At 50.7% G+C, this 18,639-nt stretch overlaps 1 protein-coding gene across 1 annotated transcript in view; it reads left to right on the top strand.

Annotated features, from left to right (window-relative positions):
- Positions 1–16,929, top strand: part of STK32C (serine/threonine kinase 32C) — an 86,682-nt gene extending 69,753 nt beyond the window's left edge. The window contains exons 3-11 of the mRNA XM_031957066.1: positions 1,036–1,209; positions 3,981–4,018; positions 5,476–5,565; positions 6,020–6,123; positions 10,046–10,162; positions 12,167–12,292; positions 12,486–12,617; positions 15,645–15,712; positions 15,995–16,929. Of these exons, the coding sequence (XP_031812926.1) occupies positions 1,036–1,209; positions 3,981–4,018; positions 5,476–5,565; positions 6,020–6,123; positions 10,046–10,162; positions 12,167–12,292; positions 12,486–12,617; positions 15,645–15,712; positions 15,995–16,145 (1,000 nt within the window). The 3' untranslated portion in view covers positions 16,146–16,929. The remainder of the gene's footprint in view (positions 1–1,035; positions 1,210–3,980; positions 4,019–5,475; positions 5,566–6,019; positions 6,124–10,045; positions 10,163–12,166; positions 12,293–12,485; positions 12,618–15,644; positions 15,713–15,994) is intronic.
- The last annotated feature ends 1,710 nt before the right edge of the window (positions 16,930–18,639 follow it).

Raw genomic sequence — 18,639 nt, 5'->3', positions numbered from 1 at the left:
TAATCAGACAAAATAAATTTTTGTGATGACCATGTTAAAAAGAATCGGTCTGCACTGAATCCTTTATCTCTCTAGAGGGAGAGTGTGGTCTGTTTTACCCTAAGCCCTCTGGTATCATGGCTGTCTTAATCTTTTTGTAAGAAGGCGGTTTGACACCATGACAAGAGTGGCAAATTGGGTCACTGGTTCTGGATTCAAATCCTGATCCTGCTACTTAGTAACTATGTGATTGTGGGTAAGTCTCATCCAATCTCTGGCTCTCCGTTTCTTCTCCTGACAAATGAGCATGCTGGCCTGGGTGATCCCTCTTTCAGTCCTTAGTCAGGGACTTTGTCAAGGCCATCATCACGTGATCCCTCCTAGGCTTGGTGTCATGGTTTTATTCACATGACACCATCCATTTGCAGGCTTGGTGGCTTCTGGGCACTTGGCCAAAGGGCTTCCAAGATGGGAGACGCTTCATCATCTCTTGGCTTTGCTGTAGTTACTCCTTCTTAAGGAAATGCTCATTTGGTTCTCTTCCTGTGATGGACAAATTCAAGTTTCCCCCAAAAGAATTGATTTGAGGGAACAGAAAAGCTGCCTTCAAATATTTGAAATAAGGTCACATCAAAGAGGGATTAGCCTTGTCCTTCCTGTGCCTGGAGAGGGGAACCAGGAGAAGCTGTGGAGAGGTTGTATTAGGTTTAATGTCTGTTCCTAGCCCTACCAGCCACCTGGGAGTGGCCTGGGCTGTGAGGAGAGGTGCTGAGCTCCCCCTTCCTGGAGGGATTCAATCAGAGGCTGGCTGTTGGGGACATCCCAAGGGTGCCCATTCTCTCTGGATCCCGCGTTCCCTAATTCTGTGGCATGGCTAGGAAGGGGGGGGCTTTCTATCAACGTGCTGAATATGGGCAGACTTATATGGGGGGGACTTCCCACTTTCCATGTCTAGTCTGTGTTAGGACTCAAGAACTTCTCATGGAAATGTCTGCCTCTTTCCGGGCCCGTGGTGCTGATGGGCCCTCCCGGCCGTGTCCTCTCTTCCTCCCCCAGGTATTCATTTCAGGATGAAGAAGACATGTTTATGGTGGTGGATTTACTCTTAGGGGGAGACTTACGCTACCACTTGCAGCAGAATGTGCAGTTCACGGAGGAGACGGTCAAGCTGTACATCTGTGAGATGGCCCTCGCTCTTGACTACCTGCGAAACCAGCACATCATCCACAGGTAAATGGTCCCAAGCGGACAAGCTTGGCTGTTCCCGGAGGATCATGGGATGGGCTTCTAAACAATTAGTCGGTCCTTGGAGGGAAGCATGCACACTGTAAATGTTTGGATTCATTGCAATTCTATTCACGTCATTCATTCTATTTGGACTCACTGCAATCCTATTCACTTCATCCATTCTATTCACTTCATTCATTCTATCTGGATTCACTGCAATTCGAGTCACTTTATTCATTGTATTTGGATTCACTGCAATTCTATTTACTTCATTCCTTTTACTTGGATTCACTGCAAACCCTATTCACAACATACTTAGCTAGATTGGCAGTACAGCCTAGTAGAGAGAGAGTCAGCCTCAGAATCAGTCTATAAGTTTTGTCTCTAAAACTGGCTGGGTGACCCTGGGCATTTCTCGGTCATACAGGTGATTCCCTAGGACTATAAATGAACGAGAGGAGTTTCCTCACTAGAATTCCTCTTCGTTGATAAAGCTACAAGTTTGGACTCCTTCCCTGAAAGAGATATTTAGTAATCTAGGGTCTGTTCTCGGTGCTGGGAATATAAATAGGAGCTTCTTTTCTTCTGGGAGGTACAGCAAGTATGCAGATATAAAAACAAACAACAGCACTCTGCGTAAATATAAAGGATTTTTGGAAGGAGCGAGCATTAGAAACTAGAGGAATCAGAAAATCCTTACATCAGAAAGGCCACCTGAACAGAGTCAAAGTGTTTGAGGCAAAGAGAACATTTCCAGGAACTGGGGACAGCTTCTGTAAAGGCAGTCGGGTGGCCCAGTGGATAATGGGCTAAGCCTGGCCAGAAAGATCTGAGCAGACACTCACCAGCTGGGTTACCCTGGCCCTTGTTTGCCTCAGTTTTCCTATTTGGGAAACGAGCTGGAGGAGAAAATGGCAAACCGCTCTAGTATCTTCACCAAGAAAACCCCAAAGAGGGTCATGAAAGGTCAGTCTCTACTGAAATAAGTGAACAACCACCTGCAAAGGTGGGAAGGTGGGAGATGGGATGTTGTTCCCCTAGCTTGGCTGGAATATAGCATGCAGGGAAGATACATAATAGGAGAAATGAGTCTGGAGAAGTGGGCGGCAGACACATTGGTAAGGGCTTTATGCGGCAAGCCAAACAATTCGTATTTTTCTTAGAACCAGGATGGAGTAAAGTGAACGATCTTGAGAGGGAAATCACAGGGTCCTAAGTTCACTTCAGCAGCTGGGTGAGGATGGGTCATAGAGAGGGGAGACAAGGGAAAAGGGGTTGGATCATAGAGAGGGGAGACAAGGGGAAGGGGGTTGGATGAATATTCAATCGTCATTGAGACCAGAGTTGACAAAAGCTTGAGCTGGGGGAGAAGCAATGAAGGGGAAGATGGGGATGGATAAGAACTATGTTGTAAAGACATCTGTCAGGTGATTGGACGCTTCAGCTGGGATGGTGACAAAAGAAGGGTGGCTCTGAGGGAGGGCTGGGAGGGGATGTTGGGTTATGAGGAAGTGTTGGACATGTTGCATGGAGGCTTTTGGGGTTCGCTGGGATGGGGCCCCCAGTGGTAATGAATAGCTGAGTATGAACCTGGCTCTCCCACACCCTCCTTGGGGAAGAGGTGCAGATTTCCAGGGATCCAGGAGAGAGCTCTCTCCATTACGGGAGAATATTAGCTGCGGTCGGTCCGGGTGAGTTGGCTGTCCACAAGCAGAGCCAGTCAGCCCTTGTGAACGGCGTGGGAATGCTCTTTAGCCAATCGCCCCAGTCCTGAGCTGGTTTCCTGCCATCACTCACCACCTGTCACTGAGCCCATCTGCTGTGTGCACCAGAAATCCAACTATTTCTGTATTAGCTCAGAGCAGATGTAATCAGGAAGGGAAAATGCCAGTGTTAATGTCATTCTCTGATGTCTCACCACGGAGGCCGGAGAGCAGCCGCCGGGCCATTCCAGGTCCTGCCAACCTTGACGTGGCCTCTAAGTATGGCATCTGTGGCCCGTTATGGCTCAGTACGTGGCAGCTCGTTCGGGGCAGGAGGGGACCACGGGGAGAGCACCCAGGGAGCCTCCTGACAAGGACTGAAGGCTTTGGGATCTCTCAGGAGCGGGGGGGGGGAGGAGAACCCACACACCAGTGGGAGGTCAGGGGTCTCGAAGCAAAGCTTTGTTTCCTTGCCTTCAATTTACAAACCACAAAAGAGATTCCATAGCTTTAAGAATCCCCTGCTTCAAATAATGTTTTGGTCATGTATACTTATTGTGTATCTAATTTATATTTTAATATATTTAACATCTACTGGTCATCTTGCCATCTGGGGGAGGGGGTGGGGGGCAAGAGGTGAAAAATTGGAACAAGAGGTTTGGCAATTGTCAATGCTGTAAAGTTACCCATACATATAACCTGTAAATAAAAGGCTATTTAAAAAAAAAGAATCCCCTGCTTCATCTGGGAGTCACCGGGACAAGTCTCTCTCGCTGAGTGGACACCCTGGGAATGGGGCTACGGCTTCCTGATGATTCTGAAGCTGGTGAGCTCTTCACTGGCCCCTGGGTTGGACCTGAATGGTTTCTTCCGTCTTGTCCCCTTCCTCATTAGAGAGATGAGGTAAATGACTTCTCTAAGGTCACATGGAGCTAGAATTTACTTCCTAGGCCGGTTGGCAAACTCTGGGGGCACGGGGAGATGTTCTGGGACCCAAAGAGCATTGCGGAATCAGTGACTAAGGAAGCAGTTCCTCTTCTCTGCCTCATGTGTTCTTCTCTCCTTCTGCAGAGATGTGAAGCCGGACAACATCCTCCTGGATGAACAAGGTGAGGGACCAAGCCCGGCCCAGGACTGGCGGGGGGGATGTTGGGCGGGAGAGCCCCCAGCCAGACCCGGCTCCAGGCAGGCCCCCTTTCCACAGTGGCTACAGAATATTGGTGGGTCTGCCCGGGGAGCAGAATTCTACCTCCTGATCTCCCGGGGTTTGCCAGTAGCCAGCGTGTCTTGGGGAATCCTCTGTGGCTGGCCGCTCGCCGGTCTCTCTTAGCCTGACATTGCTGTCCAGAGGTCCGGCCTTTGAGTTAGAAATTCGTGTTCAAGCATGAATGTGTGACCTCGGCCAAGCGGTCTGAGCTTCCTGGGCCTCGGTTTACTCATCTGTAATTCAAAAAGAATGAGCTCGTGATTTGCTTTAAATCTCTAGGAAGCCTGAGTTTTACTCCCAGATGTCCCTGGGGCCCCTCACCCTCCCTGAGAAGCTTCTTCCTCAGGTTCTCTAACAAAGGTCAGAGGGAGCCCCCCAAGATGGCCCCCCTCCCCGGAATTAGGGAAGAGGACGCGATTGCTGCCAGCCCTGTGTCCTAAAGCGCCACCTTTGAGGCAGAGAGTTGGCTGTACAGATAACAGACATTATAAAGCATCCCCTATGTACCGGTGCTGAGCACTTTACAGATCCTATTTCTGGTGATCCTCACAGTGGCTCCAGAGCTAGATGCCTTTATTATCTCCATTTTACCGTTGAGTAAACTGAGGCAAATGGCAGTGACTTGCCCAGGTCACACAACTAGTGACTTTCTGAGGTCAAATTTGAACTCGGGCCTTTCTGACTTGGGGCCGGAGGGTCTATCCCCTGCGCCCGCTGGGGGCCTGCGATACCTGCCTCTCTGCCTGGCCGATGATACCTTTCCCTCCCGACCTGTGAAGCACAGTCCTCTCGGATTATTCAACAACCATTGGAGACTCACTGTGTGCCAGTCCTGGGATACAGAAACACATGGTCCATAGTCTCAAATAAGGGGGAACAACACATGAACTACTCGGTGGGTGTGAGCTCTAGACCAAGCAACTGGAAGAGAGCTCAAAAGGGTGGGCACTGGGGGGAAAGGGTGAGGAGGGGGAGGGGGAGGACCTGCAGAAGGTGAGACTTTAAGGAAGCCCTTTTGTTCTCTGTCATTAAGGCTGCCTCCCTGGGAGAGGAAAGAAGGAGCCGTGTATCCATTCCTCTTTCTTTCCCATACATACAGCCACATATGTGTGTATATATACACACAGACATATATTTATTTTTATATTTGGGTAACGTTATGCAAAAGAATAAAACTTCATTTTAAAAAAGAAGCTCCCCTTGTTGGATTGGAGGAGGCGGTTCCCGGCCCTCATGCAGAGAGTTCAGAGAATTTGCTGTGAGCCCAGAGGAGGGCTGAGAGCTGCTTGGGCCGTCGGTGCTTCCTCATGTTCTCCCAGATATTTAGCTTCAAGCTTAAACATTTCTTTTCCCTTGAAGGACATGCTCATTTGAGTGACTTCAACATCGCGACGATTATCCGGGATGGGGAACGAGCAACAGCACTAGCGGGAACCAAGCCGTACATGGGTGAGGAACAAGACTTAGCTTGGCTCAGGAGGCAGCTTCCTGGCCGGGCTTTGAAAGGGGCCCATGGAAGAAGGGTGGGGAAATATTAGGCTGGGGGCAGAGCCATTCAATCAAGGTAAAATGCCTGGGGAAGAGCTTTGTTGCTGCCCCCAATCTGATTTTGAATTATTTTTCAGTGGGGGAAAAAAAAGCAAAACCATAGAATCATAGATGTAGAGCTGGAAAAGATCTCAGCTTATTTAGACCAGCCTCCAGTTTTATAGAGGAGACAGCTGAGGACCAGGGTGCTGCAGGCACTTGTCCAAGGCCACCCAGCATGACATGTTAAAAAGGATGAAAAGTCATGATCCTTGACCTAAATATGTTGGTGGTAACAGGTTGAGGGAGCAGTAGTTGAGGTAGTAAGTGAAAACTATGGTGATTAAACCATTGCCTTCTCTTTTGTGGGGGGAAGCTCCAGAGATCTTCCATTCCTTTGTCAACAGAGGGACTGGCTACTCCTTTGAAGTGGACTGGTGGTCAATGGGCGTGATGGCTTATGAGCTGCTCCGTGGCTGGGTACGGCTTTCCTCGTTGGCATATGCATGATGTCTGATGTCACTCATTCGAATCTCCTAGATTCACAGACTATCAGGGAGGGGCCTGGAGGATCACCCGGGCCAATATCCAGCTCCCTGGGGTGTGATGGAACCTGGGATTCATGGAGGGAGTAATTGATTTCTTTTTCAATGCAACTTTCATTTTCGCTTCTTTTATAAGAAAAACAAGTATTTGTTTTCTCTACCTGCTCCCTGCCATATTGGGAAACACACACACACACACACACACACACACACACACACACGCTCTTGTAAGAAAAACAGTCGAAAAAACCAAATCCCATGTTGACCAAGGCTAAAAATGTATGTCTTATTCTATACTTTGAGCCCATCACCTTTCCATAAGGAGAAGAATGAGTAGCTTGTCTCATCATTGGTCCAATCCTGGTTCTCTAATTAGAAATTCATTGTCTTCTTCTTTTACAAAAACTCAAGAAATATTTTAGTCAGTTACACATACATTTTTTACTTGGAGTTGTAGATACAAAGACAGAAATGACCTTCTAAACCTGAACAATTCTTTTTACTGTGGTAGCTTCCTTTAAAGCATTGTTCCATGGGTAGCTCATTCATAGTCCATCAGAGCTCCAGAACAATGGGGGCAACAAATCTGGCCCTAAAATGGAAATCCAGATAGATTTAGGATGATCTTCCTAAGTGGGCCAGATTCCCTTTCTCTAGCAATAAGTCTGGTTCTAAAATGGAAATCCAGATGGATTTAGGATGATCTTCCTAAGTGGGCCAGATTCCCTTTCTCTAGCCTTAGCAAACTTTCCTGGACTAGAATCACTGGCTTTATCTTTTTTGGGGGAGACAGATGGGACCAATCCATGAGCCCATGTCTCTCTTACCACAGTTTGTTCTAATTAGACTTCAAAGTTACTGATTCAGCAGACCGAGGGCTCAGGGAGATCCAATCTCTTCCTTATCAGACTCCCTGACGTACTAGGAAGGAAACTGCTAAATAAAATTTTCCTTCTTCCTCTGTAAAGATAGTATTGCATCTCCTCAGTTACTTTAGCTAAATCTAACTGAGGCAGGCCAAAATTCTGCCAGCTTTTTTCCTTTCACCTTCTGTACCCCTCCAACCCTCACTCTCTTAATTATTCCTCTGGCCTTTCTGTCATTTCTAGAGTGTCATTTCTTGTTTCATGGTCTTTATTTAGTCTCTGAATTCTCATCAAATTTAAGTTTCTAGGTATCCCCTTTTGGGGTCACTCTTTTAAGTGGTTGCTATATTATTGGCTTATATGTCTCTCCTTCCCTTGATATTGTGCTTCACTTTTAGAAATACCAGCTCCTGCAAGGGACAAAAAGTATAATCATATTGCCTTCTGGTAGGAATGTTCTTGTGCTGCTGGTTGCTACCCTTGCCCTCTCTATGATCACTTTTTTCTCCTTTGCTGAGATCCTCTCTGGGTCCATGCCCTTCTACTCTTTGGGAGGGCGATCCACCCAACAGCTCTGATTTCCCTTTTTCTTGAAAAAGAGGAATGATCTCTCCAAGCAGCAAAATACTGCAGATTATACTCATTGGGGTCTTATTTAAACTGAGAGAATATTTCTCTTCCAACATCGGAGTGTCTTTCAGTGGAATGCCTTCTCATCACATCCCCTTTCTTTCCCCGTTTCAATCCATCCCTTTGTCTCACCATTCTCCTGTAGGTTTTCTTCTGAAAGATTATAGTAATTATTTCCCCTTCATTGTTATCCGTTGACTTGATTAGAATTCACCATATATTCCTCTCTTTTCCTCTCTTCTTCCCTTTTATGACCTCTTTCACTCTGCAATTTAATCACACACAGACATACACACATACACTCACTCACCCCCCGCCCCCCAATGAAACATTGGATCACCCCTAAATAGGTGATTGTGAGGTTTGATTCATGATAAGTGAGGCCTATTTCCTCAGAATCACTTCCTCTATTTGACTCACACTTTGACCCTTAACACACTGAATACCTTTAGAAAGAAATCATTTAATGGTTTCTTTCTTTTCATTTTGTTGACATTGTCAATGGTTGCCATGTTTATCTTTCTTGTATTTCTATTATCTGGAGTATATGAAAAGCAAATAATTGAATGATTCAATTTGTTCATGTCTGGTTTTCTTTTTAGGAATACTTTGAACACATCTTTTAATTGAATATCCATATTTTTTCATTAATGGTAAGACTCAGATTTGCAGGGTATGTCATCTTGGGTTGCATCTTGAGTTCCTTTGCTCTTCAGAACACATCATTCCATTCCCTTCTGTGGTTTTTGGTGAGTTCAGAATAGTCTTGTGTTATTTAAATTTCCTTTCCATTATATTTGAAATCTTTCTCCTTTCTCCTTTAGGGTGTGAATTCTATAGAAGGACTTTTTTTTTTTTTTTTTTTTTTTTTTGGCTTTAAGTTGTATCTCTAGCACTTAGCACTATCTATGGCTCATATTAGGCACTAAATAAATACTAGTTGATTAACTAGTCTCTTAAACAAATTGCTATAATTGGTCAAACTTACCAATGTTTCTTAAGAGTTTATAAAAGCATAGGGTTCCCCCCCAAATGTCAAGTACCAATTCATTTGATTGGCACATTCTTTTCTGTATTCTGAAGTTCTGGGACGTTTTCTTGTCTTATGTCTTGTGTTTTAATGTTCCGATTTTTTGATTTGTCATATTCTTCTGAAAGATCTATAATCCTTGAATTATTTCTTTGAATTTTGTTTTTAAAGTCATCAGTATGCTTTGCTTGTATGAAAATTATCATTTCTTTTGATGATAGTGGTTTTTGCTTCTCTTATTCTAGTTTATCATTCAATTCTGTGTATTTGAATCTCTAATAAGTGATTCTTTTTCACTTCTTTGATGAGGTTTGCCACCACGGATTCAAGCTTTTCTAGTCCAATAATTATTTTGGTTATATAGTCCATAAATCATGTTTTCACAACTCCTGTTTCTTTTTTAAGTGATTTATGAACATGTTGTGGCCTCATGCTCTCTTGGAAATGCAGAGTCATTTGCCTTGTCAGATACTGATTAATTTTCTTTGTCCTACAATACGTATTCACGGATATCTAGACATGGACGTTTAGTTCATCTGGAGGCCATATTCCCTTCTGCTATTAATATCTTCTCAAATGACTAGTTTACTTGTGCTCAAAGTTTTTAACTGAATTTTCTTGATCTTGAGATCTTTGGTGATTCCAGCCTTTTTTCTTTATATTCCCCTATTACTTACTTTCTCCTTCTATTTTGATTGGATTTTCCCTAGGATTCCAACCTCAAAATTACCCCAGCCTCCTCCGACACTGGGCATTTTATGTTTCATAATCCTTAGTCTCTGCCCCAAGTGACTTCCAGGGGAACAAAACCCTCTCGGCTGGATTGTGGTCTCCTTCATGGAGTGCACTACTCATGGTCCTGCCTCAGTTCCCCTGTTCTTCAGTTCTCTAGCTGCCCTTGTTTCGAGCCCAGAGCATTGCCACGCTGCGGTCCAAGTTAGAGAAAGCTTTTGGGGGTGGGAGCAGCGGGGAGGGCCACAGAGTGGCTTTATTGCCCGCATGTGTATTGGCTCCCGCAGCCTTGCTAGGGTTTGGGGCTGGTGGGGGGAGGGATGCCTCCTGGGTGACTTAGGAGTCGGGGATTAGCCTCCTCAGCTGTTTCACAGCTGCTGTTTTTTTAACCATGTGAGGCTCTTGTCTCCATGAGTAGAGATAGCCGGTATTTATCTCTTGCGCGTTATTCCTGCTTGGGAGAGCTTTGAGAGGTGCCGAGGATTAGAGAAAGTGTCTAGTCCTTCACCCTGGTGATCGCCGGGAGAGGAACTACCCAAACAGACGCTCCTTCTCGCAGGGCCGGGGGATGATGGGTTGCCATTTTCTCTACTTTCCAGAGACCCTACGACATTCATTCGAACAACCCAGTGGAATCCCTGGTACAGTTATTCAGCACCGTGAGCGTCCAGTATGCCCCAACGTGGTCCCAAGGGATGGTCAGACTCCTGAGAAAGGTAAGCTCCGCCTCCCTCTGCCCCGCAGTCCTCCCAGAACAGCCTCAGCAATCAGAGGCGAGGTCAGCGTTCAGTACCGGGTGCCCACAGCCCCCACCTGGCACGGAATTAGGGCTGCTCTTTTGTTACTTTATGTTCTAAAAGGTTTCAGTCTAATCGCTGTGATAGACCCCCCGCCTGGCAATCCACGCCATTAAGGAGACATGCCTTTTTTCAGTAGCACCTTATTCCTTGTTCCCTGTGGAAAGTTTGGGTTTGGAAAAGTGATTCAGTCTGGGCTGTTAGCAGAGGATCTGGAAGCTCGCCCCCGTAAGAATCAGCAGATTCAGAGTCACCGGGCCAGGTGTCGGGGCCTCTGGGGCCACCAGGCTTCCCGGCCCCGTCGGGGACAAACCTGAGCGCATCTTGGGCTAGGCCAAAGCACCGCTGGGAAAATGAACCCGACCCACGGAGCGGGCGGGAAGACGCGCTGAATCAGAACGGGGGCTCTTAGCCCTTTTTAGGACGCGGACCTTGCTGGCGGCGCCGAAGCCCCTAGATCTCGACGCTGAATAATCAGGAAACCCGGGAAAGGGAAATAAAGATGTATTTTCCCATCCGAGTTCCCTCCCCCAGACCTGCCCAAAGATCCCTTGGGAATTCATAGCCCAGCAAGAGACCCTGGAGAACGAAACAGGAGGAGGGTCGCCCGCCTCCGGACCTCACGGTGCTGGTGTGCGATGTCGGTCCGCGTGTACATGTAAGGGGAGACACACCCATTCAGGGATGAGCGAGCCCCACCCGACGGAGCTGCTCCTGGCGCAGGGAGGCTCAAGTTCCGCCCGCACCGCGCCCGGGCCCGGCCGCCCGGGCAGGGGAATCCGGCTCCGGGGCCCGCGTGCGCTGTGTCCTTGCCTCCCCTGCGGGGGCCGGGTGCGTGTTTATCCGCAGCGGGCTGGGAGAGCCACAGCTCCGCGCGGGACGTTCCGCGGCTGCTCGGCTTCCATGGGGCCAGAGAAGGAGATCCACAGGGCTCAGGTGCCACCTCCTGGCAGAGTGAGGGCCTGCTCCGGGGCTTCCCCAGGAGAGCTTCCGTCAGGGATGGGATGGGATGGGAACGGGGGCTCTGCCAGCTCCTTCCCTCTCCCCGACGGTAATCAGAGCTCCACGGTCCCAAGAGGTGATTCCATCCGACCTTCCCATTCTGTCAGGGGGACTGAGGCCGATCAAAGCCCCAGGCACCAGGTGCCACAGGCGGGAAGTCTTCTGGGCCCAGGGCCGGCGCCCCCCCCAAGCTGCTCTACAACATCCACCCTCTGTCCCCTGTGTAGCACCTGGTACATCGTGGCCACTTATTAAACATCTCTGGGTGCCCTGATGGGCTGGCCCGTCGCTGGTAACCCAGGCGCTCTCCCACGAGGAGCCGAGCAGGACAGAGACGTATTCAGGCCTGTGGATTCCGTGCCCACTGGCTCCCTCCCAGGCTGTCAGAGTGGTCCCCGTCGGAGCCCAGGGCCGGCCATCCCTTCTCCGGTTCTTGTTTGTGAGCCACATCTTCCTGATGGACCAGCTCTTCTGGGCTTCCGGGCCAGACTAAACTTAGCTGAGCAGGATGGAGCTGCAGGGCATCCCTGCGGGGGGGGAGTGGGCAAAGGTCACTGGTGGCTCTTGGAAAGCTGCCTGGAGGAAGGGGCTGCTCTGGAGCAGACGGCTTCGACAAAAGATGGCCGTATCCCCGCAGAAGCCTCTCAGGGCTTGGGGACTCCAGGGGATGCCCCCCCAAAGGCTTAGACACATATTCAAGGAGCCCCCTGAACTACCCCCCCCCATCCCGGGTTTGATCATACTCTTGGTTGTATCAGTGGGAACGCAGGTGCAGCCTGTGGCACAGAAGGCTGAGAGCTCAGAAAAGGGGTCCCTGGCAGCTCCCTCTCCTCAACACGGGGGTCTTGCTCAGCTCCCACAGAGATGAGCCGCGTTCAGTGGTAGCGCTGGCTCCTCAGCCCCCGACGCTTCTCCTTCCAGCTCCTCACCGTGAGCCCCGAGCACCGCTTTTCCAGCCTGACGGATATCCAGGCCTCCCCTTACCTGGCGGACATCATGTGGGATGAGCTGAGCCAGAAGAAGGTGGAACCCGGCTTTGTCCCAAACGTAAGGTCCCCATCGAGCCCCCGCCTCCTTTGGGTGACCCTTGCTTGAGTGGGGCTCAGGCGGCTTCCGGAGCCCGCCCCCAGCTGGAGCCCCAAAAGCTGCTGGGAGGAGGGCAGGCAAGGGGAATGCTGGGGGAGGGGGGGCTCCTGTGAGGCTCACGGGCCAGTGATGTCCCTGGGCACTCTCTCCACAGAAAGGACGCCTGCATTGTGACCCCACCTTCGAGCTGGAGGAGATGATCCTGGAGTCCCGGCCCCTGCACAAGAAGAAGAAGAGATTGGCTAAGAACAAGTCCAGGGACAACAGCAAAGACAGCTCCCAATCGGTGAGTGCCCCACGACAGATAAAGGGGGGCCATGATAGGGGGAGTGCCCAGGAAGAGCAGGGCTTGCAGAGGAGGAGACCCCCGTCTTCTCTGTTTGGGTGATCTTTCCACAGTCGGCCTTAGGTCAGATGGACACCTCCTTCACAAGTTCTGCTCTTTCTAATGCACCCAGACCCCTCCATCTTCATGGCTTCCAGCTGTAGCCACTACCCTCAGGTGGGGTTCTTTGGACCCCACCAGCCCCTGCCCAGAGAGTGGGATTTTTTTTTTGGCCCCTGGAAAACTGTAAGTGAATGTGAGGCCCAAAGTAAACCTTGAGGTTTTCCCAGAGGCCTTAGGGCAATTTCTAAATTGTACTGTGTTGGAATCCTTACAAAGTGATAACTGGAAGAAAAGCAGAGGAGACAGAGCTGGGAGGGATAACACTGGATCACAGCTGCAACGTCCAAAAGGTGTTGAAGGTGTTGGGCACAATCTAGTGCAGAGAAATATTGTTGGATGCAACAATGACAATTTACAAAATAATTATTACAAAATAATCTTGTATTAGCAAAAACCCAATTCACTTCACTTGGAAGGTCCCAAACCAAGCTTTCAGAGGCAGCGTGAGCCAGCAGCCTTTTCCCCTCACAGTTCGGTGGCCCGGACTGGACACCCTTCTCCCACTCCCCGGCCTGGACAAAAGCCACCACTTATCCACCTGATTCCCAGGAGCCACCAGTCCCCAAGAACAGCAGGCGCACAGAGGCTGCCAAGGGCAGCACTCAAACCCTCGGTAAGCAACAGCCACCGCTCCGCCCTCCACGCAGATCTGGCCTTCTTGCTCAGACTGTCAGCAACCTTCTCTGCTTCTTCTCCAGCTTGTCTTTCCTCGGGCTCAGCCGCCTCCTCCCTCCTGAGCGGGGATGGCTCCCGAGGTGCTGACCTGGCCCCTCTCCCTTAAGCTCTTGCAGGCTCCAGACTTCCCAGGATTCAATGACCATCTTTCCCCAGAAGCCGAATGCTTCACCGCCTACCCACCCCTAGGACCCCAGCCCGTCTATGGCAGCAGCAGAGGCAGGGATAAAAAATACCTGAGATTGCAGCAGTCGGAGGACCCGGGTCCAAACCCCGACTCTTCCGGTCACTTTCTCTCTAACACGCGTGGGTCACCTGCCCCAAGCCTCGGTTTCCTAATCTTTAAACTGAAGAGACGAGGGCGACGTCGTCCACGGTCCCTGCCCAGCTTCAAGCTGCGACCCCCGGTACTGACGGGAGGAAGCACGTGCTCGCTATCAGACGCTGGTACCCGAAGCCGAGTGCTGGGCGCCCCGTCTACGCGCCGTCTCTGAGGTGTGATGACGGCTCATTGTGGCCGGAACCTCGGCTCTCTCCCGAGCTCCGAGGCCCCGCATCTCTGCCCTCTCCCCGGCCCGGAAAATTTCGAGACCTTTGATCCAGTGGCTCAGCTGAGTTAAAGCCCCAAAGGAGTCTGGGACTGGGAGTGGGGACCACCTTGGGACACATGGAGAACCTCACTCAGGGAGCTTGCTCCGAACCTGGAAGAGACAGCACACCAAGAGGCAGGAGAAGCTTGAGCTCTCGGAACCTTGCCCGGAAGCGATCGCCTCTGAGCCAACAGGGAGAGGTTCTGTCCCTTCCACCCAAGGCTCCTGCTCAACCCCAGCTGAAAAGAATTCTATCAAAGCCAGTCAAGCCAGAGGCTGGAGGTGACAACGACAAGTCTGATCAATCGATCCCTCCAGAGGAGCTATCCCTGTCTCTGTGAAGTTCCCCGGGGGCTGCCGGGCCTGCCCAGCCCAGGCTGGGCAGCAGCATCCCATCGGCAAAGCAGCTTGCTCTGCGCATCCTAGTGCGGCTCTAGGAGCCCACCTGGTCCCTCCCAGAAACGAGGGTGCACAGCAAGGAGCCGGCCTGGCAGCCGAGCTGCCCAGCAGGGACTGGACCTGCCTAAAGGAGCCACCGTGACCTGGCAGGAGCACTCAGGTCCAACTCCCTCACTCACTTCTCCAGAGGGAGATGGCACATCAGAGCCGCGGATACTTCTGCCTTATGTGTGGTGCTGCACTATCATTGGTCATTGATATTCTGACCTTCCAGCCCGTCTCTCAGAATCAGAGTGGGGACGTGAAGTCCAAGTTCTGCAGGAAACTCCTTGTAATGACTATTCTTGCTCCACCACTTGGATAAACTTTTAAAAGATAATAATTAACACTTTAATTTATTAAATTTAATTACTTAATTGAATTAATTAATAATCAACGTTGATGCTTTAAATTTGCAAGTACTAAACAAATATTACCATATTTTATCCTCACAATATATTATAATTATGACTTACCTCAGTGACTTCATCTCACATTTCATCGGTGGCCATGTTTTACCTCCATCTCTCTCTAATCCATCTCACTTTCTTCCCCTGTCACCGTCCCCATCTCCTCCCCCGTCACCATCCCCCTTTCCTCACTCAGCCAGCCACCACCTTCCCACTTCTCCCCTGGATTAAGGCAGCAGACTCCTACTGGACGCCCCATCTCCTGGACACCGTCTCATGCTTCGGTTAAACAGATTCAGACCCTCAAACACACGCTGGGGGAGGCCCGCATAGGCTCTCCCCAGGCTGGTCACCAAGGTCTGCAGAGCTCAGGCCACTCTTGTCTCTAGGACGATTTCAGAAAAGGCAGGACTGGCGCCCAGCGGTCTGCAGGACAAAGGGCGGGCCTGAGGCCGGGAGGCTGGGGACGGGCTTGGGCTGGCCGAGCCATGCAGCTGTGGGACAGACTGGAAGGAAGGGGCCCAGGCCTTGCTCCTGCTCCTTTCTACGGCCCAATAATCACTGCTACTCTTACTTCTGGAGAGCTTCCCTCACAGAGCTCCTGCCCAGGGAGGCAAAGCCAAGGCTCCCATTTTTGGGATGAGAAAGCTGAGACTTGGAGGGGGCAACGTGGCGGTGCTGCCCGTGCTCATCAGTAGCAGCACTGGGGGAAGGGAGCCTCTCTGACTCACGTGTGTATTTTTTCCAACCAGGAAAATGACTACCTTCAGGAGTGTCTTGAGGCCATCCAGCAAGACTTTGTGATTTTTAACAGAGAAAAGTAAGTTGGGGGCCGGGCTTTGCCAGTGGCTCAGGGTGCGCAGCTCGGGGCTCACTGTCCAGCGGATGGGGTCTCAGGGTGAGGGGACAAGGTTTCCACAGGGCGGCTCTCATTGGGATGGGGGCCCGAGGAGCTCCGCCTGCACCTGGGGGCACGGGGGCTCTGGGGCGCTCTCTCTCCTGCTCTCGGCCTGGTCCGTTGCCTCTCTTTCCCAGCAGTGACCAGGGTCAGCCTTGTCTAGGATGGGCCGCTGAGCCGCCCGTTTTCCCTTCCTCCCTGCAGGCTGAAGAGGAGCCAGGACCCGGATGCCCCAGAGGAGGCCGCATCTGCCCCCGAGGCCCCAGAAGAGGCTGATCTGGACACAGACACAGACCTGGAGGGCTCCCACTTCCACATGTGCAGCTCCGTGTGCCCCTCGTCAGGGAGCAGCTAGGGCTTCTGCTGGGGGGCAAAAGAACCCAGTCCTCTGGCCTCTGGAGCCATGATTCTCAGGGGGCAAGGGTCAGCTTCTCTCTGGAGACCGGTCTGGAGCCCACTGGGGCAAGGCGGCTCCAGCACCTCTGGATTAGCTAGAGCCAGACTCAGAACAGCGTCTCAGCTCCCTGACTTAGTAGCTGTCCCAAACACTTGTGCCAGCTCTGAAGAGCGGTCTTTGCCGTGCCGCGTCCGGGCACCCAGGACTCTGCCGCAGGGGAACAGCCCAGGAGCCCCTGAAGCCCCGTCCCGGGCAGATTCCATGTTCTTCACTCAGTGGCATTGTGCAGAGCCTGGCTCCAGGCGTCTCCATGGAGGCAGGTCCACTTGCATGCAGTCAGCCTCCCAGGCTGCCCCGTTTGGTGAGGGGCCTGCATGGGGGTGCTCCCCAGGGGACGGGCACAGGGCCTGCCTTGTGTCTCCTCGGGGCGGGCAGCAGGGTCCAGTCGGTGCCAGCTGTACATACTGCCTTTTCCACTCTTTTGGAAGCCTTTTCTAGACAGGGCTGGGGCCGGCCCTCTTCCTTTCCCATGTGCCAGCCTCAGACTGCCCGTGCCGCTGGACTTGTGTCCCCCACTCGGCTGACCCGTGGTCCAGGGCCAGAGGATGTGGTCTGGAAGGGTGGGGGCGGGGAGAGCAGGCGCAAGGAGCCCGCAGTTCTCCCGGGCTCCCAGCTCCAGCCGGGCCTTTTGCTCCACTGCTGTATAGTTTTCACCTTCATTAAATTAAATGGTGAGGAATGAGCTGGCTCTGGTTGTTTTTGTTTTCCAACACTCCCCAGGGACTCTATGGTGCTGAGGGATGGAGCAGAAACTTGCTCCCTCCAGGAAGCCACGGTCCCTGTCCTTCTGCCATGGGGCCCTCATTTGGACGCCCCTGTGCCCAGGCTGGGGATCTTCCCGCCATTCTGTGCTCTGAGAGGGAATGTCCGGGATCTGCTAATTGGGGAGGGTCTTAAGGAGCTCCCACCCATGAATGGACCCGGGTCTCTGGATTGTGTACCATGGGGGATGAGAAAGCTGTGGTCAGTCATCCGATAACCGCTGAGTAGCCGCTGTGTGCCAAGCATTGTGCTAAGATACAAAAAGAGGCAGAAGATGGCGCTCTCAAGGAATTCCCGGTAGGCCCCAACAACAAGGGGGTCTTTCATCGCCGGGATGCTGGGAGAAGCAGCCCTCCTCCGGCCGGCAAGGCGCTCACCTTGCTGACAGGTGAGCGCCCATCTTCCTTTGCTCCGAGCCCATCATCTGAGATACAGCGATTCCCTAATGCTGAGCAGCATCATACACCTCATCTGGCCAAGGAGAGAAACAGGCCTCAGATGGGGAGGGGGCTTACCCAAGTGCAGAATGTCATTGAAGAGGGAAGTGGGGCCAGAAGCAGTCACAGGGTTGCAGATTTGGAAGAGAGCTTGGAGACCACAAGTCAAACCCCTGCCATGCTGAGAATCCCTCCTTATTGTTAACAGGAGATGGGTTGACCCTCCCCGAGTTTTCCTTTGAGCTCAGAGGATTCCTTTCAAAGTCCTTTTCTCTCCTCATCCACCTATCAATCATCCAGGAACAGGGGCAAGAGCTTCTCTTGGGGAAGATCTCTTATTTCCCCAAGTGAAATCTTTGAATCGCATCAGTCATGCTCAGAGAACTTGCCCTGTTGAACCTACTTGAGTCAGCTCCTCTCTCCTATAGACTTTCTTTTCAAGGAGAGAATTTTCAACAGGAAAGACAGGAAGCGGAGTGGCTCAGTTCCCCATCGGGGAAAAGAATGCTGCTTCTCTGCCTCACATGCCATGGAAATTGTGTTTGTGCAAATGCATCTCTCCATCTCTGTATGTATTTCTATTATTTCCATCTGTCCATTGCATCAATTCCTTTTGACTGAGCAATATCTATATACATCTATGTATCTTTCTCCATCTATCTAGTGATCCAGTTGTCTTTTATTCATTCTTCATCGTGTCCAATTCTTTGCGAACTACGGACGGTATAGCACACTAGGCTCTGCCATCTTCCACCATCAAAGTCTGTCCAAGTTTGGTGTTGATTGTTTCCCTGACACTATCTATCCATCTCATCCTCAGTCATCCCCTTTTCCTTTTGCCTTCAATCTTTCCCAAGACCCACTGGGTCTTTCCCACCGAGTCCTATCTTCTCATTATGTATCTAAAGTATTTCAGTATTTTGATCTTTTGGTGAATAACTTCAATTGATTTCTTTAAGTATTGACTGATTTGACCTTCTTGCTGCCAAAGGGACTCTTAAAAGGCTTCTCTATCATCACACTTCAAAAGTATTAATTCTGTGGCACTCAGCTTTCCTGATAGTACAATTCTCACAGCCACACATTGCTACTGGGAGAAAACAAACACAACGTTGACAACATAGATGTCGTCTGCAGTGATCGTTGAGCCCAAGAATATAAAATCTGACACTGCTTCCAATTCTCTTCTCTCT

The sequence above is a fragment of the Sarcophilus harrisii genome, chromosome 2 (assembly GCF_902635505.1).
Source record: "Sarcophilus harrisii chromosome 2, mSarHar1.11, whole genome shotgun sequence".
In the NCBI taxonomy this organism is placed as follows: Eukaryota; Metazoa; Chordata; class Mammalia; order Dasyuromorphia; family Dasyuridae; genus Sarcophilus; species Sarcophilus harrisii.
The sequence above is the reverse complement of the archived record's forward strand: the minus strand, read 5'-3'. Positions and strand labels throughout refer to the sequence as shown.